The 26,716-nt window shown below is 35.4% G+C and overlaps 1 protein-coding gene and 2 pseudogenes across 1 annotated transcript in view; all 3 read left to right on the top strand.

Moving 5' to 3' along the window:
• UHRF1BP1L (UHRF1 binding protein 1 like) overlaps nucleotides 1-26,716 on the top strand; it is a 111,105-nt gene that overhangs the window by 21,857 nt on the left and 62,532 nt on the right. Inside the window, 3 exon segments of the mRNA XM_043562294.1 lie at nucleotides 21,855-22,017; nucleotides 24,052-24,090; nucleotides 25,200-25,291. Coding sequence (XP_043418229.1) covers nucleotides 21,855-22,017; nucleotides 24,052-24,090; nucleotides 25,200-25,291 — 294 coding nt within the window.
• Nucleotides 11,536-12,874, top strand: LOC122472575 (annotated as a pseudogene).
• Nucleotides 13,398-14,099, top strand: LOC122472576 (annotated as a pseudogene).

The raw sequence follows: 26,716 nt of genomic DNA, 5'->3' as shown, positions 1-26,716 counted from the left end.
TTTTATCTCCTGTGAGGCTGGGTTTCAAAACTACACTTCAGTGAATCCAGTGGAACAGACCCACGCTGATCCTTTGGGGGAGGGTCTTGCGGCGCTGTATCCTGTGGTGGCTTATCCCAGAAAACAGTTGTGCCACAGCACAGTGTTTGGATTTTTAAAAAAAAAAATTTTTTTTTTCAATGTTTATTTATTTTTGGGACAGAGAGAGACAGAGCATGAACGGGGGAGGGGCAGAGAAAGAGGGAGACACAGCATCGGAAACAGGCTCCGAGCCATCAGCCCAGAGCCTGACGCGGGGCTCGAACTCACGGACCGCGAGATTGTGACCTGGCTGAAATCGGACGCTTAACCGACTGCGCCACCCAGGCGCCCCGGGATTTTGTGGTAAGTTGTAAAACACAGCCAGTGCCAGGGTTTGCTGCTCTCAACCTGTGTCTTTGTTCCCATGCCAGTGAATGGGGTAGCTTGATGGTGCCAGCAGGGTCCTTTGAGTGCGGAGAGGCTGTATCACCTTTACCAAATGCACTCTAAGCAGGGGAACCGCTGCTTCTCCTGCACTCAGGAGATCCTGAGACTGCCTAGCCAGCTTCTAGGGCTCCACCCTCTTTCCCTCAAGCGGTGTTAGTCGTGACCTTGGCAACAGCACTAACTTCTCAAACTTCATACTCTGCGCTCGACTGTTTATAAAAATTGGTAGTATTTAAACCCTCACCTTTTTCCCAGTCAATGGTTTTGGGGAACAGTTTTTGTGTGCAGGTCCCTGTGCATGTTTTCACTTTTTTTTATTTTTATTTTTATTTTTTGCTTTTTCTCTCTTATTCTCTCTCACTCCTCTCTCTGCGATCTGGGCTGTCTCCTCTGCTGCGGCTGTGGCACTTTTCTCCCCCAAACCAACTCTCTGCAACGCCTACCTTCCATGGGTCATTTTTTCTGCTTGTAGACTTGTAACTTTGTTCTCTAAGACCTCTGATTGATTTCTTGGGTATTCAGAATGATTTGATATTTATCTAGCTGTGTTCAAGGTAGGAGGCAAGCTTAGGGTCACCCTACTCCTCCACAATCTTAACTTTCTCCTCAAAGTCTTTGATTTTTTTAATTGAAATATAATCGACACACAATATTCCAGTAATTTTAGGTGTACATCATAGTGAAATTTTATACGGTTCATTTTAAAACGATCCCACAATAAGTCATCATCTGTCACCATACAAAATTGTTACAATATTGTTGGCTATAGTACTTATGGTGTGCGTTACATCCCCATGGCTTACTTATGTTGTAACTGGAAATATGTACCTCTTAAAATCCTTCACCTATTTTGCCCAGCCCCCAACCCCTCTCCAGTTGGTAGCTTGCTTCCTACATCTGTGACTCTCTTTTTTGTTTGTTCATTTGCTTTGCTTTTTAGATTCTACATATAAGTCAAGTCCTATGGTATTTGTCTTTGACTTCTTGTAACATGAAACCCTCTAGGTCTATCCATGTTTTAAATGTCAAGATTTCATTCTTTTTTATGGCTGAGTAATATTCCATTGTGTATATATACACCACATCTTGTTTATCCATTCATCTATTGATGGACAGTTAGATTGCTTCCTTCCCTTGGCTAATGCTACAGTGAACATAGATGTGCATATATCTCTTTGAATTGGTGGTTGTTGGTTTTCTTGGATAAATACCTAGAAATTTAATTGATGGATTGTGTGGTGGCTCTAATTTTAATTTTTTGAGGTGCCTCCATATTGTTTTACATAGTGGCTGCACCACTTTACATTGCTACCAACAGTGTATGAAGGTTCACTTTTCTTCACATCCTTGCCAACACCTGTTATTTTTTGTCCTTTTGATAATAGCCATTCTGACTGGTATGAAGTGATATCTCCTTGTGCTTTTGCTTTGTATTTCCCTGATGATTAGTGATGTTGAGCATCTTTTCATGTGTCTGTTGGCCATTTGTATGTCTTCCTTAGGAGAATATTCAGATCCTTTCCTCATTTTTAAGTATGTTTTTTTTTAAATATTATGTATTAAGTTGTGTAAGTTCATTGTATATTTTGGATATTAATCCCTTATCAGATGTATAATTTGTAAATGTCTTCTTCCATTCAGTTAGGTTGTTTTTTATTTTGTTTAGGGTTTCTTCTGCTGTGCAAAAGCTGGTAGCTTGATATGATGCCATATATTCATTTTACCTTTTGTTGCCCTTGCCTGAGAAGACTGGTTCAAAAAAATATGAGTAAGACCAATGTTAAAAGGCTTATCGTCTGTTTTCTTTTACCCCCTAGGGATTTCATGGTTTCTGGCCTCACATTCAAATCCTTAATTCATTTTGAGTTTGTTTTTGTGGTCCAGTTTAATTTTTTTGCACATGGCTGTCCAATTTTCCCAATACCATTTATTGAAGAGACTATTTTTCCCCATTGTGTATTCTTGCTTTCTCTGTTATAGATAGATTGAACATGTATGTGTGGGTTTATTTCTGAGCTCTCTTTTCTGTTTCACTGATATATGTGTCTGTGTTTTTATGCCAGTACCATACTGTTTTGATTACTGCAGCTTTGTAGTATTTGAAATCAGGAAGTGTGATAATCTCCAGCTTTGTTTTTTCTCAAGATTGTTTTGGTTTTGGCTGTTCAGGGTCTTTTCGTGGATCCATGCAAGTTTTGGGATTCTTTGTTTTAGTTCTGTGAAAAATTCCATTGGTGTTTTGATGGGGATTGCGTTGAATCTATAGATTGCTTTGGGTAATATGGACATTTAAACACTATTAATTCTTCCATTCCATGAGCACAGAATATCTTTCCATTTATTTTTGCTGTCTTCAATTTCTTTCATCAATGTTTTACAGAATGTAGGTCTTTCATTCCCTAATAAAATTTATTCCTAGATATTTTATTCTTTTTGGTGCAGTTGTAAATGGGATTGTTTTCTTAATTTCTTTCTGGTAGTTCATTATTAGTGCAACCTATTTCTGTATGTTAATTTTCATTTATTAGTTTGTATTAGTAGGGTTTTTTTGTGGAATCTGTAGGGTTTTCTGTATATTGTATTATGTCATCTACAAATTGACAATTTTATTTCTTCCTTTCCAATTCTTCTTGACTAACTACTGTGGCTAGGACTTTGAACACTATGTTGAATAAAAGTGGTGGGAGTGGGCATCATTGTCTTAGAGGAAATTCCTTCAGCTTTTCACTTTTAAGTATGATGTTAGCTGTGGATTTGTCATAGGGCCTGTATTATGTTGAGGGGTAGATTTCTTCTATAACTTTGTTGAGGGTTTTATCATAAATAGATGTTGAATTTTGTCAAATGCTTTTTCTGCATCTATTTAGGTGATCATATGATTTTTATCCTTTGTTTTGTTAATGTAGTGTATTGGGTAATGATTGGTAAAATATTTTTAATGGCTCATGTTCAAGCTTTTTAAAAAATAAATTGTTTTTAACAGAATTTTTTTGTTCAAAGAAATTTTAAAATAGAACAACTACATAAGGTAGGCAAAGTAGGGCTCCACTGTTAACAGAACAAGGATCAGGCTATGCTCATAAATTATCTTTTAGTAATTTAGTTGAATCAGTAACTAGGGCAGTCAGCTATTATACCTTTTCCCTTTTTATTTGTTCTCACAGCTATGTTGAATCATGAGTAATCTCCTTAGGAGCTCTGTGAGAACAATACTGATGTATAGGATGAAACTCAACATTCCTCAGCATTGGATACAAGAGTCCTTCTTGATCTGGCCTTCAGTCCATCTTTCAAAGGCATACTATTTCTTCACAAACTGCATGATGCCTTGTATTTCAACCATGCCTACTTATGTGATCCTATAACCGTGAACATGGCAGTTGGCTGTTCCTAAAATGTCCTCTTCTCTCCTGTTCACCTGAAAGAAACATTACTCTTAAAAAACACAGCTCGGGGCGCCTGGGTGGCACAGTCGGTTAAGCGCCCGACTTCAGCCAGGTCACGATCTCGCGGTCCGGGAGTTGGAGCCCCGCGTCAGGCTCTGGGCTGATGGCTCAGAGCCTGGAGCCTGTTTCCGATTCTGTGTCTCCCTCTCTCTCTGCCCCTCCCCCGTTCATGCTCTGTCTCTCTCTGTCCCAAAAATAAATAAACGTTGAAAAAAAAAAAACACACAAAAAAACAAAAAAAACACAGCTCAAGTTCTTTCTTCTCCATGAAGCCTTCCCAAAACAGTATTTTTGACAAATGATTATCACTTCTTTGGTACCTCCATCTTATTCTATTTTCATTTTTTTAAACAATTTTTTTTTAACATGTATGTATTTTTTGAGAGACAGAGACAGAGCATGAGCAGGGGAGGGGCAGAGAGAGAGAGAGGGAGTCACAGAATCCGAAGCAGGCTCCAGGCTCTGGGCTGTCAGCACAGAGCCTGATGCGGGGCTCAAACTCACCAGCTGTGAGATCATGACCTGAGCTGAAGTCAGACGCTTAACTGACTGAGCCACCCAGGTGCCCCTATTTTCATTTTTAGTGTAATATCTGTCACACAGTGTTTGGCACATAGTAAAACTGTAACGGACTGCCATGACTTGCTTATGTGCTTGTCTCACAGGCTGCCAACTTTACAACCTTTCCATTCTTTAAAAGTGTTCAATTCTTTAAATGTGAAAAAATTGGCTAGACAAGATTGGTTGATTTCCTTTATATGTGTATTATAAAAATAACCAAGCCAAACAAACTGTAAATTGAGAATACTTAAAAAAAAAAAAAGAGAATTTATTATGAGCATAACTTGATCCTTCTATTAACGCCAGAGGTTTCTTTAAAGAAAATAGCACTTATGACTGAAATATTTAATAGGCCTCAAATTGACATTGAAAACTTGAAGGTAAGAATTGCCATATACTCCTACAATGCCTAGGAAATGTTCATTAAATATTGTTGAATTGAAAATTGATCAGTATGATAATGAAATGATGATTGATCTTGAAATACCTTTTAAATTAAAATTATACAAATTTGATTATAGTCTTGGCTCTGCCTTGATGTGACCTTAGCAGTTGATTTAAACCCTTCTGGGCTTCACATTTTATACTGTAAAATGAAGATGTTGGATTAGAGGAACTTTTCAGGTGCTAAAATTCTAAAATTATTTGATATTCTTTGTTAGTATGAAGGCTGCTTATGGATCTACTTAGTTTTGTTTTTTTTTTTAACTTGGCTTAAAACTGCCCATATCTTCAGATGATGAGTAGTATGCTTTTCAAAAAGCTGTGACTCAAATATCTTAAAAATTCTTTTTTTTTTTAATTTTTATTTTTTTAACGTTTATTTATTATTGAGAGAGAGAGAGCATGAGCATAGGAGGGGCAGAGAGGGAGACAGAATCTGAAGCAGGCTCCAGGCTTCCGAGCTGTCAGCATAGAGCCTCCCAAACCATGAGATCATAACCTGAGCTGAAGTCAGACGCTTAACCGACTGAGCCACCCAGGAGCCCCTTAAAAATTCTTTAAAAAAAAAAATGTTTATTTTGAGAGAGAGCATGCACATGTATAAGCCAGGAAGGGACAGAGAGAGAATCCCAAGCAGGCTCCGCGATTGGTGTAGAACCTGACATGGGGCTCAGTCTTACCACTGTGAGGTCATGACCTAAGTTGAAACCAAGAGTTGGATGCTTAACCAACTGAGCCAACCAGGTGCCCCTTAAAAATTCTTATTTCCTTGTATTTCATTAAGTTAACTAGTCCATTTTCTTTTTTATTAGGAAGTATGTATACACCTGTACACATAGGTTTGTGTGTGTGTGTGTGTGTGTGTGTGTGTCAAGGTGTGTTCATTGTAAATTACCTTCATTTTTGAGCATTCTCAATTTATAGTTTATCTTGATTATTTTTGTAATATGCAATAAAGGGGACCTTGTCTCCCTGCTTCTACCCCACTTGCACACACGAACACTCCCCACCACCCCCGAATAAATAAACATTAAAAAAAAAAAAAAGTGGGGAAGCTTGGTGGCTCAGTTGGTTGAGCATCCAACTTGGTTTCAGCTCAGGTCATGATCTCACAGTTCATGGGTTTGAGCCCTGTGTTGGGCTCTGCTTGCAGTGTGGATCCTACTTGGGAATCTTTGTCTTCCTCTTTGCCCCTCCCTGCCACTGATTGTGTGCATGCATGCAATCTCTGTCTCTCTCAAAAATAAACATTTAAAAAAGTATATATGACTTAAACAGATTTATTGAGATATAATTGATTTACATGCAATTAAACTGCACGTATTTAAGGTATACAGCTTGATAAATTTTGACATATGCCCTTAAGTTTCCTCATGCCCCTTGGTAATTTTCTCCTTCCTCTCCTCCTGCCTCGTCTTTTATTATTGTATGATCTATTTCATGTAGATTAATTTGCATTTTCTAGAATTTTGTATAAGTGAATCAGTTAGTATACCTTTTTTGACCTCTTGCCCTTGGCATAATTATTTTACAATTAATCTGTTTTATGCATTCTCTCTTACTGCTGAATATATTCCATTTTGAATATGTCACAAGGTGTTTATCTATTTACCTACTGATGATCATTTAGTTTGTTTCCAGTTTTCTACTATTACAAATGAAGCTACTGTAAACATTCATGTAGAAGTCTTTGTGAGGGTACATGCTTTTTATTTCCCTTGGGTAAATGCCTAGGAGTAGAATGGTTGGGTTATAGATAGGTATATACATAAATTTTTAAGGAACTGGTAAACAGCTTTCCAAAGTGTACATGTTATGTTCTCACCAGCAAATATGTAAGATTAGAGTTCCAGTTGCTCCTCATCTTCAACAATACTCATTATTGTCAGTCTTTTTAATTTTCTCATTTTAGTGGTAAGTAATGGTGTGTTACTGTGGTTTTTAATTTGCAATTCCCAATTGACTGGCTATATTGTACATCTTTTCATCTGCTTATCTGCCATCTGTATGTCTTCTTTGGTTTGCGGGTCTGTTTAAATCTTTTGTCTATTTAATTAATGAGTTGTCTTACTTTTGAATTGCAAGAGTTCTTTATGTACTGTAGACACAAGTCCTTTTTCAAACACATTTCATAAATACTTTCTCTCCCTCTGTGGTTTCTCCTTTAGTAACAGTGTTTTTGATAGGCGGGTTTTTAATTTTGATAAAACTTAAAGTATTGGTTTTCGCCTTTATGATTTGTGCATGTTTTTGTTATGTTAAAGAAATCTTTGCCAGGCCCAATATCACCAAGATTTTCTACTTTATTTTCTTACAGCAATTTTATAGATTCAGTTTTTGGATTTTGGTCTGTGATCTAGTTATATTTAAATGTTTGTTTATGATGTGAGGTAAGTATCAAGTTTTTTTTTTTTCTTTTTCTTTTGGCAGTGGCTATACAGTTGTTCTCACAGTTTATTAAAAATGCTTTTTCTTATTGATTTGCTTTTGCACGTTTGTTGAAAATCCCCTTACTATAAATTTGGTTCTATTTCAGGACGCTCTATTTTGCTCTGTTGTTCATTTGTCTATCTTTACACCAGTCTCAGACTATTTTGAATGCTGTAGGGTTTTGTTTTGTTTTGTTGTCGGTTTTTTTTTGTTTGTTTAATAAGTAAGCTCTTTGCCCAATGTAGGACTTGAACTCATGACCCCTGAGAGTTGCATGCTGTACTGACTGAGCCAGTGATGTGCCCCAGTGTAGCTTTTTAAGAAGTCTTGAAATTGGTAGTACAAGGCCTCCAACTCTGTTCATCTTTTTTAAAGTTAGACATTCTACATCTTATATATTTACATAAATTTCAGAATCAGCCTGTTTCTACCAAAAAGTCTGCTGGGCATTTGCTTAGGGTCTATAATTCTATTTGAAGAAACTTGACATCTTTAAAATACTGAGTCCTCTGATCTACCTATGTGTTATTTCTCCCTTTATTTATGTCTTTTAAAATTACAACATATAGGTCTTATATACCTTTATCAGATTTATCCCTAAAAATTTCATGCTTGTCATATTAATGTAAGTGGTTCTTAAAAATTTTCAGTTTCCAATTGCTGCTAGCACATGGAAATGATGTATGGTTTTTTTTTTAGTGGAATTTACAAACAACAAAATAGATAAACCTTCTATATGCAACTTAAATGACCTTTTAAAATAAGGTTTTTATTTTGGAATACTTTCACGTTTATAGGAAAGTGGTAAAGAATATACAAAGAGTTTTCATATACCTCACATCCCATCTCCCCAATTGTTTATGTGTGTGATTTCCTCTATGGTAGTTATTATTTATTCTTGAGAGAGAGAAAGAAAGAGACAGAGCATGAGCAGGGGAGGGGCAGAGTGAGAGGGAGACACAGAATCCGAAGCAGGCTCCAGGCTCTGAGCTGTTAGCACGGAGCTCAAAGCGGAGCTCGAACCCACGTACTGTGAGATCATGACCTGAGCTGAAGTCAGAAGCTTAACTGACTGAGCCACCCAGACTCCCTTCTGTTGCAGTTATTTTTATTTTTGTGGAGGGATTACCATATAGTGCAGTGAAACACTGTGCATTTATCTCATTTTACTAGGATATATTGGTCAACTTCTCTGCTGAAAGTCTGTATTAAAAATATTTTTCTGTGAAAAAAAATAAGCTTTGGATTTCTTGCTTGCATTCATTCTATAAAAAATCAGTGCCAGGTTGGCAGGTTTGTAAATATTGATTCTGAGCAGCAGTTCTGAGGCAGCCATTTATTCCCCTGCACAATGTTCTCTGCTAAGTTACTAATAACAAAAATCTGCATATAAGAATTGCTGGAAAATTTTATTATTTGAGTAATATCGGTTGAGAGACCTATAGCAAAGATTTTTATTAGGCTTCTCATAGTTTTAATAAGAATTTTTCTGTGTTATGCTTTGGGTTTATGCTCTCAAACAATTTTCATGCGTCATTAGAACTTTTCATTTACCCCTTTGATATAAGGTATGTATACATGACAGATTTTTCTATGGTTGAGAAAAACAAGATTTTAAGAATTAGCTATTCATGGCCTATTTAAAAAAATGAAAAGGACAGGATTCAATAGCATTGGAGTCCATCTCTTTTATTATTAATATTTTATATTAGTATGGTACATTTGTCTCAATGAGCCAATATTTATAAATTATTATTTTTATTAAAATTTTTTTTTAACATTTATTTATTTTTGAGAGACAGAGAGACACAGAGTATGAGCAGGGTCGGGGCAGAGAGAGAGGGAGACATAGAATTCAAAGCAGGCTGCAGGCTCCGAGCCGTCAGCACAGAGCCCGATGCGGGGCCGAACTCACAAACCGCAAGATCATGACCTGAGCTGAAGTCAGACGCTTAACCGACTGAGCCACCCAGGCGCCCCTATAAATTCTTATTAAGTATAGCCTATACTTCATTTGAATTTCCTTAAGTTTTACCTAACGTCCTTTTTTTGTTCCTTTTTTACCTAACGTCTCATTGTGAATATCACATTATATTTAGTGATCATGTTTTTTAGACTCCTCCTGGGTGTTTCTCACACTTTCCTTCATTTTGATGGTCATGAGAGTTTTCAGTAAGATTGGTTAGATATTTTGTTGAGTGTCTCTCAATCAATTATTGTGTAATGTTTTTTCTCATGATTAGAATGGGTTATGGGTTTTTGGCAAAAAGATCACAGAGGAAAAATGCCATTTTTATTATGTCATATCAAAAGTACCTACTATCAACATGTCATATTGTCCATGTTGGCCTTTGTCAGATTCTCCACCATAAAGTTACTCTTTTGCTCACTTTCATACTGTATACTTTGGAAAGAAAAGCAGCCATACACAAAAGGAGTGAAGGGTTATGTTCTACTTCCCTGAGATTGAAATAGAGAAAACATAAGTTATTTGGAAATTTTCTGTATGGGAGATTTACTCTTATCTCCCAGTTATTTACTCAATCATGTATTTATATCTATATGGACTCATGTATATTTATTTTATATTTTGAGTTATAATCTAATAATTTATTGACCAAATTGTTCCAGCTTTAGCCATTGGGAGTTCTTTCACTTATTTACTGTGTCCCTTCAATTAATTTTTTTCTACTGCTCTTATATCCTGTAACCTTGCTCAACTCATTTATTAGTTTTTGTAGCCTTTTAAAAAGATTCTGTATGGTTTTTTATGCAGATGATCATGTCGTCTGAAGAAAAAAGGCAGTTTTATTTTTCAAACAGAATGTCTTTTATTTTTTTCTTGCCTCATTTTGTTGGCTAGAACCTGAATAGAAGTGGTAGGAGCAAATATCTTTGCCTTGTCTGTGTTTTAGGGACAAAACATTTTAATCTTTCATCTTTAAGTATGATTTTGGCTGTAGGATTTTCATAGATGTCCTTTGTAGTTTGGAGGAAGTTCTCTTCTGTTCCTAGTTTGTTGAGAGTTATTTTTCCATGCATGCTATTGACTTTTGTCTAGTGCTTTTTTATGTCTCATTGAGATCATCATGTGATTTTACTTTTTAATATGGTAAATTATGCTGGTTGATTTTTGGATGTTAAACCAATCTTCATACTTAGTCATGATGTACTTCTTATATATTTCTGTTAAACTGTGAGTTATACTTGCCTTGTGAAATCTCTGTGGCAGGTTGTAATGAGTTTTGAAAGAATGAAATAGAATGGAAAATATCAGACTATATTAAACTATTGCTCTGTGAAATTTTCATTTTAATTGTGTGGGTGTTTCTGTAAGTACTAAAAGAAATAAAGTGTATTCCTTGACCTACCTTATATCAACATTTTTGAAAATAACTAGTTCACTTTTTGAGCCTGAAGATAATAAGGCATAGAGTAGGGCAAGAAAGCAAGTAACTCTAAGAGGAGAGTGCCAGATTAAAAGGTGTAACTGGGGTGAAAAAATGGGGTTAGATAATGGAGAAAATGAGGAAATATGGGTTTCCTTAGAAAAGCTTCATCTGTTTTTCTTAGTTTTGAGTAGAGTTATCTTTATGTCTGCATGATGAAGTCCATGGACTATGGAAGGATGTAATTAGTTGCAGATTAATAACTTACTGTTCCTAGCCAAAGGACTTGATAGTCTATCAGATTTTGGGAAGTCTCTCCAGGAATATCTTCTCTTGTATGATCTTAGCATGTAGTCTTAAGGTACTTTGTTCTCTTCTAGAAATACTGTTTTGAATAAAATCAAGCAAAAGCTACTAAATTTGCTTAACATAGATACTGGTTTTTATAATAGGTCTTCATATACAATGAAAATTTAATCCTTGTAGGGAAGCACAGTTTTGAGATACCAGCTAGTGATTTCACTTACTAGTTTATTTCATAGGTCTGAGTTGGGCCCAATTTAGGAGAATGGAACAATGATGGGAGAAGAATCTTTAATGGTACCTTTATGTACTTTTTTTTTAATATATTTTTTTAACTATTTATTTTTGAGAGAGAGTGTGTGCACGAGAGTGGGGGGTGGGATGGGGTGGGCAGAGTGAGAGGGAGACATGATCCAAAGTGGGCTGTGTGCTGACAGCAGAGAGCCTGATGCGAGTTCAAACTCACAAACCATGACATCATGACCAGAGCCAAAGTTGGATGCTTTACCAACTGAGCCACCCAGGCGCCCTTATGGTGCCTTTACGTTCTAAAATATTGGATCTATGTTTTCTGTCAGTCATACTCCTTTGTTATTTATCACCTTGATACTAAAATAGTATTTTAGTTTCAAATTTCTGAAGGAAAGAATCTGATTAAACAGCCTAGATGCCTTTTCAACTTCTAGATCAATTAGCTGTACCCAGGGTATGTTAAAATGTCTTAGGTATGCACCTTTCTCCTGTATTTATAGCCTTTCTCTGGGAAGATAGAATCACTGGTAGCTGGACAGCCACCCTAGGCAGTGTTTGTTTATTAATAACAAGTTAATTATATTAAATAACAGTATTGAAAATCAAATTATAATATTGAAGTTTATTTTCTGGATGGTTACAGTTAATCCTTTTTCTTTAAGGCAGTGGTTTTGATTATCTTTTCTTTGGCTCTAAAAGTCTCCTTTGAAAATATGATAAAATATTTTGGACCCCTTGAAGTCCTCCCAAGAACTTCAGATTACAAGTTTCATAATCAAACAATTTAACATGCATTGTTAAATTCCTTGTAAAATCTAGTTGTTCATGCTACAGCATGAAATATCACAGAATGGAAATGATTATTTCTGCTCTCTTTGCCACATCTACTGCGAGAATGAAGACCATTCTAGCAATCAGACTGCAGACATTCCAGAAAATGTCAACATCACTCTGAAGGGATGCACTGTTATTGTAAAGGGCTCCAGAGGAACCCTGTGAAGGGACTTTTCAGTCACATCAATGTAGAACTCAGTCTTGGAAAGTGAAAGAAGAGTCTCTGAGTTGACAAATGGTGGGGAAATAGAGAAGAACTGGCTATTGTTTGCACCATCTATAGTCATGTACAGAACATGATCAAGGGCGTTACACTGGGCTTCCATTACAAGATGTCTGTGTTCACTTCCCCATTAGTGTTGTTATTCAGGAGAATGGTTCTCTTGTCGAAATCCAAAATTTCTTGGGTGAAAAATACTTCTACAGGTGAGGCCAGGTGTTGCTTGTGCTGTATCACAAGCCCAGAACAATGAGTTAATTCTTGAAGGAAATGACATTGACTTGTATCAAACTCAGCTGCTCTGATTCAGCAAGCGATGGTTACACAATAAGGATATCAGAAAATTTTTGGATAGTATCTATGTTTCTGAAAAAGGGACAGTTCAGCAGCCTGATGAATAAGGTTTAAGTTGTCCAGCTACAGAAACAGCAAGATTCTGGATGATTTTTCAGACTTTTTTGTGATATTTTATTTTAATTTTTTTTTTAACGTTTATTCACTTTTGAGAGACAGAGAGTGAGTGGGGGAGGGGCAGTGAGAGAGGGAGACACAGAATCCAAAGCAGACTCCAGGCTCTGAGCTGTCAGTGCAAAGCCCAATGCAGGGCTCAAACTCATGGACCATGAGATCATGACCTGAGCTGAAGTCGGATGCTTAACTGACGGAGCCACCCAGGTGCTCCTTATTTGTGATATTTTAAAGATGTAATAAATGTTGTTTTGATTTCGGTCACTGAGCAATGGCCGAATGAGTGATGGCCGAATGTCAGCTGCACCCAGGAACGCCCGCTGGACCCTGGTGCTGCCGGTGCCTCGACTGCGGCCAGGTGCCAGCCTGCCCCAGAAAAAGTTCGGGAGACAGTGTAGCAGCAGCGTTTCAGGGATTAGGAAAAATCACAACACACATCTGGCATCAGGCTTCACCCTTAACGACCTTGCCACAGCACCAGCGAATGTGGCCGCCTTCTGGGGTCTGCTGGGACTGGGTGGCTTCAACAGTCTCTGCCAGGTGTCCTTCCAGCAGTGGAACCACTTTTCCCCATGTGGCCCGAGAACCTCCCGGACCCCACTCTGTTCCTGGGGATTCGCCCTTCCCACGAGAGCACTGCCAGGTAGAACCGCTGGCAAGATGCAGATTTCCATGAAAACTTTTATGGAGAAGATTATCACTCTCGAGATTGAACCCTTGGATATAATAGAAAATGTAAAGGCCAAGATCCAAGATAAGGAAGGAATTCCTCTTGATCATCAGAGACTGATCTTGGCTGGCAAGCAAGCAACTGGAAGATAGATGTACTTTGAGTACAACATTCAAAAGTAGTCCATTCTTCATCTTGTGTTGAGACTTGGTGTTGCTGAGAAAAGGAAGAGAAGTCTTTCACCACTCCCAAGAAGAAAAAACATAAAGTTAAGCTGGTTGTCCTTAAGTACTATAAGGTGGATGAAAATGGCAAAATCAGTAGCCTTCATCAGGAGTGCCCTTCAGATGAATGTACTTGAATTCTTAATATCAGACACTTTGATAGACATTATTGTGGCAAATGTTGTCTGATCTATTGCTTTAACAAACCAGAAGACAAGTAATTGTATGTAGATTAATAAAAGATATGAACTAAAAAAAAAAGCTGTATTGATTTGGACCTTTCCTTAACCAATAATCATTTCCAACTATTTGGCAATTAAACCATTCAGAAGTGAAAGAAAGAAAGAAAGAAAGAAAGAAAGAAAGAAAGAAAGAAAGAAAGAAAGAAAAGGAAAGACAAGACAAGACAGAAAAGGGGGGGAAGCACCTACGGGGCTCATTTAGTTAAGCGTCTGACTTCGGCTCAGGTCAATGATCTCGTGGCTTGTGGGTGTGTGACCCACGTTGGGCTCTGTGCTGACAGCTCGGAGCCTAGAGCTTGCTTTAGATTCTGTGTCTCCCTCTTTCTCTGCTCTTCCTGCTTGTGCCGTCTCTTTCTCTCTCCCTCCCTCTCTCTCTCTTTCTCTCTCTCCCTCTCCCTCCCTCTCCCTCCCTCCCTCCCTCCCTCCCTTTCTCTCTCTCTGTCTCAAAAATAAACATTAAAAAAATTTTTTTTAACGATTGTTTCTAGTTAAAACTGTAATTTGAGAAAATAATTGTCAAGTAGTACAGCCAATTACTAAGTCTAGAAGAATGGTAGAAATTGATGTGGATCTTTAATAACATGTACAATAACAGGAACCATAAACAATTTCAGGACAAAGTAAATAACTCAAGAAATGCAGATTTACTGATGAGGTTTGAAAAGAATGTCCCAGGGTTTTATTACATGATTGCAAAGAGGTAGGTGTAGAAGAAGGTAGGTAAGTGGGTCAGAAAAGAGTTTATAAACTATGATGAGATTCTTGTGAGCTGTAAGTGTTTGATTCTACCCCCCAAGTACTGTATTTAACTTGGAGATGGTACATTTCAGAAATCTGTTTCAGGTTGCTTTAGCTAATAAAACTTTATGATCTTTGTTTTTATGATGTAGCTGTAGAATGGATCTGATGAAAGTTCAGATAAATCACAACTAAAATTTATAGTAACATTTATGCTTTTAAGGTAAATTTATGCTTTTTGATTTATGATCTGTTGCATACCTCATGTTTTATCAAGCCAAAAAAAAGTTTTTTGAAAAATTTTCACCACTCGTTATATAAGGTTTCTGTGTTCATAATTTTATTTAACCTGTGTCTTTGTATTAATAATAACTAACACTCCCTGAGTTTTCCTATGTATTAGGGACATTTCCTAGTATTTTACGTGTTCTAACTCAGTTAATCCTCAGAACAGCCCCAGAAAAGCAGGTATTATTATTATTATCTCCATTCCACAGATAGGGAAACTAAAACAGAGAGAGGTTGTGTAGTAAATGGCATTTTTATTACAAAGCTGGAAATCTTGACTTTTTGGGCGTTATCACCTGTTACCTTAAGCAAATTATAAATCTTTGATTATGGACTTAACTTTGTTTTGCCATAAATGTCTATTTAGCACAGTGCTTTGCATGTAATAAATGTATAATCTAAGTCTTGCATGTAATAAATGTATAATCTAAGTCAAACACATTCTTTCCATTTGGAAATTTTATTTTTCTAGTTAGCTATTTTTGTTGTTACTACTGAAAAAACTAGTAAATGTATTTTCATGTGTTATGTGTAATTAAAGAAAATTTTGGATGAAGTAGAAGCCTGTTTTCATGTTTTAAGTATGTTTTAAAATTGTTACATTGTTAAAAATAAACCATAAAATTAACCAATAAAATATATACATTCATATTAAAATTTATTTCATGCTAGGGTTGAGGGTCCGACTCTTGATTTTGGCTCACATCATGATCTCACAGTTTGTGGGATCGAGCCTGGCATCAGGCTCTTCACTGACTGCATGGAGCCTGTTTGGAATTCTCTTTCTCTGCCCCTGCTCCACTCACACACACACTCTGTCTCTCAAAATAAATAAACACTTGTTTATTTTGACAATTTATTTCATAGGATACTGGTGTAACAGTTGAGGACACATGTTTATTTTAAAATAAACCACTTTGCCTGGCGTAATAGTGTAGATAGTAATGAAGCTGTGTTTCTGAATTTTGAAAATAAAAAAATCAGTAAGAATTGTGCCCTAAAATTTTTATGACTTTGTTCTGTGCTGTTATACGGCTTTGATATATTCAGGTCAATCAGCTTTCTCCTTTATCCTTGTTTTGAGTCTTTGTTAACATCTATGTTGGTTTTATATATATGTTATGTTTCATTTCTCCTACCCCTCCATTTTCAGTCAATAAATAATTATTCAGAAGTTTAATTCATTGACTTAAATTTCTACCATATTTTTAAAGTTCAGTTTTAAAATGTTTATATAACTGTTTAGAGCTTTAAATTGTTCTTTAGTGAGCATTAGTGGTTTATTTCATATAACAGATTATTCTCTTTAGGATCAGGCCCTTCTCAATTATACTATTCAGTAGAGTAATAACAATTATCTGGGGATCTCAGATGGCAATTTAGTTCAAAGAGCTGTAGCAACACTTGGAAAAAGCATAGGTAGAAAAATACCTCTTCCACGCCTTAATACTCTTTTGTGAGTTTTCATCCCTTTGTTTGCCTAGTATATACATATAATGAAGGTCTTCTTTTCCTTTGTCAATTAAATTATGACAAATGTTGCTGAAGAATCATTCTCCTGTTTCTGTTTTTTGGAAGAAACGTATTAATAAATGATTGAGAAACAGTTGTACAAAACTGAAATATATGTAAATTAATGCCTAATATGAATAATTGAAGATAAATAATTTGATATATACACACTGCTTACCCAGTATAAGGAATCAGCTTTTTAATAGCTGTGAATGTAAGTTACCAATATGTCTTCTGATTTCTATTTAAAACAGTTTAATAGATGAGCAATATTAATATGTTTTCAAGATTAACTCTATACCTTGGCTATTTTGAAGTATTATTTGGATAAACATGAACTTTTGATATTGGTTCAGTTAAAACTATAATCATTGTGTTCATGATTTAATCTAAATAGAAAGAGGGAAGGAAAAAAGAGAACTGTTATTTGGATATCTGTTTTGTACCTGATGCTTTCCATATTATCTTTAGTCCTCACTAAAACTGTGTGAGGTCATGTTATTTTCCCCATTTTATAGATGAGCAAACTGAGGCAGAGAGGTATCACAGTAAGTAGCTAAACAAGAATTCAGACTTACTTGTCTGACTTTAAGGCTCATGCTCTTTGCAGATGTTGTCCTTTTAGTACGTACTAAATTGAAGGTATAATTTCTTGTTAATGACATGTATTTTAATCTTTTCATCTTTCACTTTTACTCTTGTCAGGCCTATCTTTTGGGTTTCTGATGAACTTTTGTTTTTATAAAAATGGCATATACTTATTAGAACATTTAAACATATGAAAAAGTATAAAGATGAAGAAATCTAAAATCTTACCAACCAAAGGTACTCTTGATATTTGACATTTTCTAATGCATTTTTTACATAATTGAAATTATATTGTAATTTTGAACCTTGAATTTTCACCATAATAATATAGGCATTTTCTTTATATGGTTGGCAACACATATTACCTGATACGTATGTAGCATGATATCATAAGTCAAGGGATTATTTCCCCTTGGGCATTTAAGTGCTTTCACTTTTTTCCTTTTGCAAATACCATTGAGATCAAGAACATTCTTGTACATAACCAGTCAGGATGTTCCTTGATTTCTCTACTAACCCTTCCCACATGCACACACACACCCACGCATCCCATCCTGCCCACCATTAAGGACATAGAGTCAAATTTGTGTTCATGAGTTACTCAGATAGTCTTTGTATGTCCCTTTGTCCTTCTTTTCTTCCTATCTTCCACTTGAATATGCTTACAGTATTTTTAAAGTACAATTAGGTTCATTTGTTTAAGTTTCCTTTCAATTTTAGATGCTTCTTCCCCTTTTCTCATTCTTTCTCATTTTGTTTTTTATGTATGTAGAATGCTTTCCAAAGTCAAAACTATTCAAAGCCAACCCCTCCTCTTGTGTACCACATCTGCTTTCATCTACTCAGGATTGTGCTCTAGCAATTGTCTGTCCTTACTGCACCATCAGTAGTTTTCTTTTTTCTGCGTTATTGTCACCAGTGTATAAGCTTGCTGAGTTTTCTCTTACCTTAATAAAAAAACAAAACCTGGTTACAACCTGGTTTCTTTCCTACCTCACTGGTTCTTCTTTTTTAATCTCCTTTATTGGTTTCTTTTACATTTCCTTGTCTTCTTAGTGGTCTCTGACCATAGTCTTTGAGCCATTTGATTTTCTGTCTTCATCTTGCAACCACAAATATCTATAACATTGGTGATTACCAAATTTGTATCTGCAGCTACAGAATGAGATTTCAATATCTGACTACCTAATTGGCATCTCTTCTTGGATTATCTAATAGTCATCTCTTAATTAAACTGTTCAAAGCCTAAATTCTGATCCTTAATCCCAAACTTATTTTTCCCTCTTTTTCTTTACCCTGAAAAATGGCAACTCTATCCTTCCATTTACTCAGAGTAAAAACCTTGGAGTCATCCTTGACTTCATTCTGTTCAATCAGCTCCTGTTGGCTTTACCTTTAGGATATATCTAGATTGTTCCCTTTCTGCCACTTCCTACTTTTCCTTCTTGATTCAAGACATATATTCTTTTTTTTTTTATTTTATTTTTTTTTTTAATTTTTTTTTTTAACGTTTATTTATTTTTGGGACAGAGAGAGACAGAGCATGAACGGGGGAGGGGCAGAGAGAGAGGGAGACACAGAATCGGAAACAGGCTCCAGGCTCTGAGCCATCAGCCCAGAGCCTGACGCGGGGCTCGAACTCCCGGACCGCGAGATCGTGACCTGGCTGAAGTCAGACGCTTAACCGACTGCGCCACCCAGGCGCCCCCAAGACATATATTCTTGAAGAAGGCAACATCTTCTCTTACCTGGAGTATCGCAATAACCTCCTGTCTGGGCTGCCTGCTTCTGTCCATGCCCACCCTTTCATATATTCTCAGTGGAGTGACCCTTAAAAGTTGAAATTTCCTATTCTAGTTAAAACCATCTCCAATCACCAATCACTTTCATTTTTACTCATAGTAAAAACCAGAGTCCTTAGAGTGGCTTTAAAGGTCCCACATGATTTGTCCCCTCTTATTTCTCTAACTTACTCCATCTGCTTTTAGTCTTGCCTTTTTGTTCATTTCCTGTAGCCACATTAACCTTCTTGCTATTTCTCAGACATGCCAAGCATATTCCCACCTCAACTTTTTTACCTTTGCTTCTCCTTGGCCTAGAGCTTTCTTTTCATTAGATATTTATATAGCTACCTCCTTCACTTCCTTCAGATCTTTTTGCCCACATGTCATCTTTTAACTGAGGATTATCCTGTCCATCCCTTTAAAAATTAAAAGGTCCTCTGCTTGCCCCTGCTATCTTATTACTATATTGCTTTGTTTTTTTCCTCCGTAGTCAGAATCTGGCTTACTATGTATTTAACTTATTTTTTCATTCTTTTCAGAACCCAGCCCCCTTAAGTTCCATGAAGGCAGAGATTTTTATCTGTTTTGTTCATTGTCATATATCCATTGTCTGTTAATTTATAGGTATCAATTAAAATTTATTGAATGAATGAATTAATGAATGTAATGGTTAAGGCCTTGTAGAATCAAGTCCCTTCATTGTCCTTTCAGATTTATCTTCTACTCTTCTGGCCCTCTTGTTACATTGTAGATGCTGATCTTTTTTCCGTTCTATTTTATACCATGCTCCCTCCTTCCTGAGAACCTTCCTTTGTATGTTTTATTCCCACTACTTGGAACACTCTTTCTTTCCTGACTCCCTTCTTTTCCTTGCCCAGTTAATTTCTACTCATTCTTAGATATCAGCTCAAAAGTCCCTGTTTTCAGAGAAGCTCTAGATTAAAGCCCTGTACTGTATTCTCTCTTAATCATGCTTTTTGGTGTTCTGTCTACCAGCTGAATTGAGAACTGCACAAAGGCAAGGACTTCTTGAGTGTACTGCTTGTCAGTATCTGTGTATGAATAGTGAATTCTCAGTAAGTAGGCATTGAATGCTCCCTTCTAGCTCTAATAGTGTGCCTTGAGGTAGTGGCAGGCCATTCCTATATGATTAGGGGTGGGAACCTATCAGGAAACATCATAGAAATAAACCAAACATGATTGGTGGTAAGTATAATATAACCTAGCATCACTGGTCAAATATGGGTTAAATATGAATTCTGCATTTCTCAGTTGACCTTCTGTGAAAAAATATGAATCCACATAAAATATGGCTCAAAAAATTCTGGTTTAGAGTCAATGGGAAGCATGTGTATATTGATAGGTATTCTTGTTGATGTATAGGGCATAACCTGTATATCTTATTCCTTTAATATTTAGTTTCAAAAAATGGTAGAAGACTGGCTGATAACTCTTGTTACCCAGTAGTTAATTTTGTCAGTAGTTTCATTTTTGAAAAAAGCACTTCCTGGGCAGTTAGCAGTTTTTCATTTTTTAGGGCTGTTTGATTTATTTACTTTTTCATTTGAACAGTTTTTATTTAAAGTTGAATATAAGATTATTTTATTCCTTCATCTTCTCAATTGTTTATTCCTTATATTTGCCCTTTTCCTACTTGGCGAGATTTGGCTTTATGTTCAAGGATCCTTTTGTGGTGTTTTTCTAGTTTTAGTCTAGTGATGGCCATCTTGCCAGGATGAATGCCCACATGGACAATTGTGCCATTTGCCTTTCGTCACAGTACTTGTTCAGTGTAGATGACCTGGAGTACTTTGCCAGTTTGCTGACATTTGTAGTGTCTGTGCACAACCTGTAGTTCATCATCCTTTCAGATGGGCGTGAATTGAACATTGTACTTCCATCTCAGCTCTTTTATTATTACTCTTATCATTATAATTAGTTGAGATATTGGGCAAATGTGTTAGTTTCTCATTATGTTTACTCATCTAAATAGTGGAAATAAAAATAGTATTGACCCTAATGGGTTATCGTGGGAATTAGATGAAGTAATAATGCTTGCACACAAAGAACCTGGTACGCAGTAAACCCTTGGAAAATGTCCAGTATTATTTAAAATTTTATTGTTACTTGCAATCTTTTTTCTTAGGTTTAAGAATTTTCATTTTTCATCATCGAGAATCTGTGTTCTTTAATTAGAATTTAGGGTCCACTCTCCCATGTGACTTTTGGCACTTTCATTAAGCACTCTATACTTCATTTAGTTGAACTACAGAAAGGGTAAATGATATTTGCACAGCCAATTTAGGATTATAAATAATTGGTATCGTTAAATGTCACATAGGAAACACTGAAATGGCTGCCAAGTTGCATGATCCTCTTTGTCAGAGACCTTTTAGAGAAAGATTTATGTACTCTGATATATTCCTGAATGATCTGGGTTAGTTTTTAAAGCTGGGAATCTCTGGATGATTCTAAAAGGAGTACTGATAACTTTTGATATTGTTCTTGAAATGCTAAATGGTGGCAACACTGATGCTACTTCTAAAGGGTCCCCTTAACCTTCTTTGTAGGTTGGTTCATGGAAGAGGAATATCTCTTTCTGCCAAGTTGTCTGTAGCAAAGTGAATATAATGTGATGTGGGATGGCTTTGAGCTATCCCCACTGCCTCACAGAGTACCTGGAAATAGTAGACACTACTTAAATATTCATAAATTTGAAAGGCAGTAAGAACCAGAGTTTGATTGTATATGGGAATATGATATTCAAATATATGCTGAAAACACTGCAGGCTTTATGTAAGAGAGCTATGGATAAGAGATCAAAACAATAATAACAAAAATGCATCAAAAAACATGGATTAAAGTAGAGCTTGCCATTGCAGTTTTGTGTTTCTTTGTGCTGCTATTACATTTTTAATGCTCTGTATATTTGCAAGAATGACTGTGGTACAATAACTGACACTAAAATAAATGCAATATATATTCTCTTTCAGATTTACTAAAAATTTATCTCCTGACAAGATAAATCTGAGTACCCTCAAAGGAGAAGGTGAATTGAAGAATTTGGAGCTGGATGAAGAGGTGCTCCAGAATATGTTGGATTTGCCAACATGGCTTGCTATCAACAAAGTTTTTTGTAATAAAGCATCTATTAGGGTGAGATTTTGATATCTGTGGAAAGCATTTTCTATTTTCAGTTTTTATTTCATTCCTATTTCTTAAGTATTTTGTTATAGATCTATAAAAAGGCATTTTTATTAATATAATTTAAAAAGACAAATAACTTTAAATAATTGCATGAATGTGTGTCTGGTGAACTTAATGAAGTCATATGCTAATATAATAGTAATTTATAGTTTAGTTTTAAAGTTTAATCCTAACATTTAAATAACATTACTGATAGTTTTTTTTTTTAATTTATTTTTTAATATTTTTTTATTTTTGAGAGAGAGACAGAGAGTGAGTGGGTGGGGGTAGAGAGAGAGGGAGACACAGAATCTGAGCTGTCATCACAGAGCCGGACATGAGGCTCGAACCCACAAACCGTGAGATCATGACCTGAGCCAAAGTTGGACACTTAGCCAACTGAGCCACCCAGGTGCCCCCATTACTGGTAGTTTATTAATAAAATAATTGACTAAATTTGGCACATATTCAAAGATATTTTTTCATAATATTTGTTAATTGGGACAATTTAAGTTTGTAGTAAGTAAACACAATTTCAAATAAAGACGGGAAGACACACATCTTATTCTGTACATAATACTTTTATTTGAAATTTTCTTTTCCTCATTTGTTTCTTCCTTGAGGATTTTTAAGTTTATTATTTCTCCTCATTATTATTGTTATTTTTCCTTATTAAAATTTATTCCTGCTTACCTTTGAATTTAATCATATGTCATATCACTTCTTGCTCTTAAAGACCAGGTGTTTTGAGAGTCTACTCAGTAGAAATAGTGCATGAGTAATCTGTTTCATAAAACTAAAATTAGACTCGAAAGAAAAGAGTGTGGAAAGGTTCCTATATCCTTTGATGGTCGCCTTTAATTTTTGTTATATCCTCCATAAACTCAAATATCTATAAAGATGTGATTTTTCAGTGTAAGGCATGCTTGGACATTAGTTATTTGATATTACCTACATTTTACATAAATAGCCTTGTTTGTGTATTTTTCTTGAATATCTACAAAAATATTGGTCAGAATTTTATTTTCTTTTATTTTTAATTTTTAAAAAAGATTTTAAGTAATCTCCACACACAACATGGAGCTTGAACTCATGACTCTGAGATCAAAAGTCACATGCTCTTCTGACTGAGCCAGCCAGGTGCCCCATGGTCAGAATTTTAGAATTGAAAAAACTGTTAAATGAACAGTTAAATGAACAAAACACCCATCATGCTTTGCTGGGAAATCTTAAATTATGACATTAAGGGGTGCCTGGCTGGCTCAGTCTGTAGAGCATGTGATTTTTTAATCTCAGGGTCATGACTGCAAGTCCCACATTGGGTATGGAGCCTGAAAGAAAGAAGAAAAAGAAAGAAAGAGAGAGAGAAAGAAAGGAAGGAAGAAAGGAAGGATGGAGGGAGGGAGGGGGGGAGGGAGGAAGGAAGGAAGGGAAAGGAAGGAAGGAAGGAAGGAAAAGAAAGAAAAGATGGAGGGAGGGAGGAAGGAAGGAAGAAAGAAGTTAACATATTTTTAAGGTCTGGAAAAAAAGAAACTTAAGAGGACCTGAAATTCTTATTTTAAAAGATAACCAAGAAAATAATGATTAGTAGTCTTTTCGTATACAAAACAGGTACATCTGATTTTAAGAGTCTGAATGAATTGCTCAGTTTATTATTTTGCAATTTGAGAAAAAAGTCATCTGATAAAATTTGGTATATCTATCACTAAATTAAGAGAGCATCTTGGGAGCCTGCGTGGCATAGTCAGTTAAGTGTCTGATTCTTGATTTTGGCTCAGGTCATGATCTCACGGTCCTGATATTGAGTCCCACGTTCAGCTCTGTGCTGACAGGACAGAGCCTGCTTGTCTCTGCCCCACCCCGCTCACGCGTGGGCGCGTGGGCGCGCTCTCTAAGTAAATAAACTTTTTTTTTTAAAAAGAGAGAACATCTGTGTTGATTGCTATTTTTTAATGATTGATTTTAAAGAAAACAATTTTTGTTTTTTTAATTTTTCTTTGGTAGATCCCATGGACAAAATTGAAAACACATCCCATCTGTTTGGTGAGTTCTGACTTACCTCAGAAATAAACATTTATATATGATATGATTTAAGTACTTTGCTAATATTAATGCTTTATTTCATAGAAATATGATCTTCTGGCTTTTCCACTAATTAGCTTTCATTTTATTTGAATAGTACTTAGTTTTCTCAGCCCTTAAATGAGAAGTTTGAACTTAAAATGGGAGGGTCTTTAAATTTTCACATGTGTTATGTTGTAAGTTGGTATATTTTTATTGTATCATTTAGCTCTTTATTGATATACTATGGCAGTCTATATGGCAGTAAATAACATTTAATTCATGCTTTCTGTGTTTCTGATTTTAATCATCTAGCAAATTAAATAATATGCACATTAATATACTTTTCTTTTTTAAAGAAAATTTAAGAAAGATTGGTCATTTGGTTACTTATTGATTCATTTATTCCACAAATATTTATTGAGCACCTTCCCCATTTCCTGAGGGAGCTTAATATTTTTATAGAGTAGACTGACAATGAATAAGTAAACAAATAAGATAATTTCAGATAATAAATGCTGTATTAAAATAGAGAATGAAGAATGACTAAGTTTTGTTAGTGATGACTACCAAAGACATTTGATCTTCAACAAAAACTGTTATCTTGAAAGAAATTTTTTCATTATGGGAATGTCTTTCCACATTTCTTTCATATTTCATATTTTTAATTGTTATATGTCTTAAATCTCAAGTCTTAGATTGGTAAATCCCATTCATTAATACATAATCTCATTTAGAAATTAATAATGTTATACATTCTGGGACTAGAGATTGCACTCCTGTAAAATCTATTGATTTCACCAGCATATGGCTACTTGTAGTTTTTTTCTTTCATAATCGTATATGCCCACAGCCCTTTTTTTTTTTTTTTTTTTTTTAAATCAGATAATAAGTTCCTTGAGAAACGACTGAGCACATTGTTTTCTGTTTTGGTATTTGTTTGAAAGACATTTAAAGTGACTCTGCTTACTTACTGTTTACTTTGTTCCTAAAGAAATGGAAGAGAAAATAGCATTGCATAATATTTCAAAACATACATAAAATAAAATACTGTATCTAATTTTTTACATTTTTGATGTTATTTTTATTAGTCCCTGGATAAAGTAATAATGGAAATGAGTACATGTGAAGAACCACGAAATCCTAATGGCCCATCACCAATTGCAACTGCTTCAGGACAAAGGTAAGCTATTTCCATTAATCTGCATGACTGGCAAAGGGAGTCCTTTTCTTTGGTCAGCTCTGTTATCTGTAGTGATGGGACATAAAATTTCCTAATGTCAGACAATCTCTATTTCAGTCACCTTTCCCATCAAACAATTTGCAGTTTTGGTAGTGTGCTGCCAAAACAGTAGAATTTATTTTTAGCCTCTTTTGTTTATTTTGCTTTCCTTGATATTAAATAGTAATGATCAACCAAAAGCTTCTATAAATCAGATAGTCTCTTAGTCTCTAAGTAGTTTTTTTGCCTATCATTTATTTATTCTGTGCATAAGTGGAACTTTTATGACTCTTAAGAGTTAAGTTGGTGCCTTAAAAAAATTATAGGCCATTTGGGTTATTCTAAAACTCATTAAATATAGAATGCTCATACTTTATACAAATTGGATTTTGATAAATAAAAATCAGATGCTAATAAAGTAGAAGCATGAGAGCCATTTCACAAAGTTTTGCTGAAAAGTTAGATCTTAATAGATCTTTAAAAAATTTCCTATTTATTGTATTCATTAAATTTGGATCTCATACTGTATTTCATTTCTTTAAGGCAGGATGTCTCCACTAATTTTGGGATTGTGCACCTATTCATATAAAATGTTCACATAGATTTTAATTTGATTAGTGCCTCTTCAAGTTATACAACATGGCAGCTTTAAACATTTTATAGTGTTCCAGGTTCTGTGTAAAACCAGTGTTAAACTCTTCTTTGGAATGGATGCATACGGGGTACCTCGCTGGCTCAGTTAGTAGAAGATGCGACTCTTGATCTCAGGGTTGTAAGTTTGAGCCCTACATTGGGTGTAGAGATTAATTAAAAATAAAATCTTAAAAAAATAAAATAAAAAATAGAATGAACGTACACATCAGATACATAGACACACAGGCATACACATTTCCACCTTCCACTTTCAGCATGTTTTTATAGTACTTTATAATTTTGGCTTATGGTTAATCTACTTCGACATTTTCCAGACTTGCCTGATGGTAGCATTCACTTTGGGTGTTTATTAATCTATAGTCTCTTAGGGTCCTTTTTTTTGTGTGTGTGAAATTATGATTCTTGAGGTCTTAGAATGGTTATCAAGACTGTGATTGTATATTTTCAACAATTCTTTATACTTATACAATTCGGGGAAACACTTATTTGATTTTGTCTCTAAGAGATTAAAATACAGGGAAATTAATATTTAACAGGAGGGCCTTCTGTGTAGGACCAGTGAGTTGATAATAGTCCTATAGATTTAAAAAAAAAAATTTTTTTTAATGTTTTTATTTATTTTTATTTTTGAAAGAGAGAGAGAGAGAGAGAGAGAGACATAGCATGAGTAGGGGAGGAACAGAGGGAGAGGGAGACACAGAATTCAAAGCAGGCTCCAGGCTCTAAGCTGTC

The sequence above is a fragment of the Prionailurus bengalensis genome, chromosome B4, assembly GCF_016509475.1.
Source record: "Prionailurus bengalensis isolate Pbe53 chromosome B4, Fcat_Pben_1.1_paternal_pri, whole genome shotgun sequence".
Lineage (NCBI taxonomy): Eukaryota > Metazoa > Chordata > Mammalia > Carnivora > Felidae > Prionailurus > Prionailurus bengalensis.
This window is presented reverse-complemented; position numbering and strand designations above follow the sequence as displayed.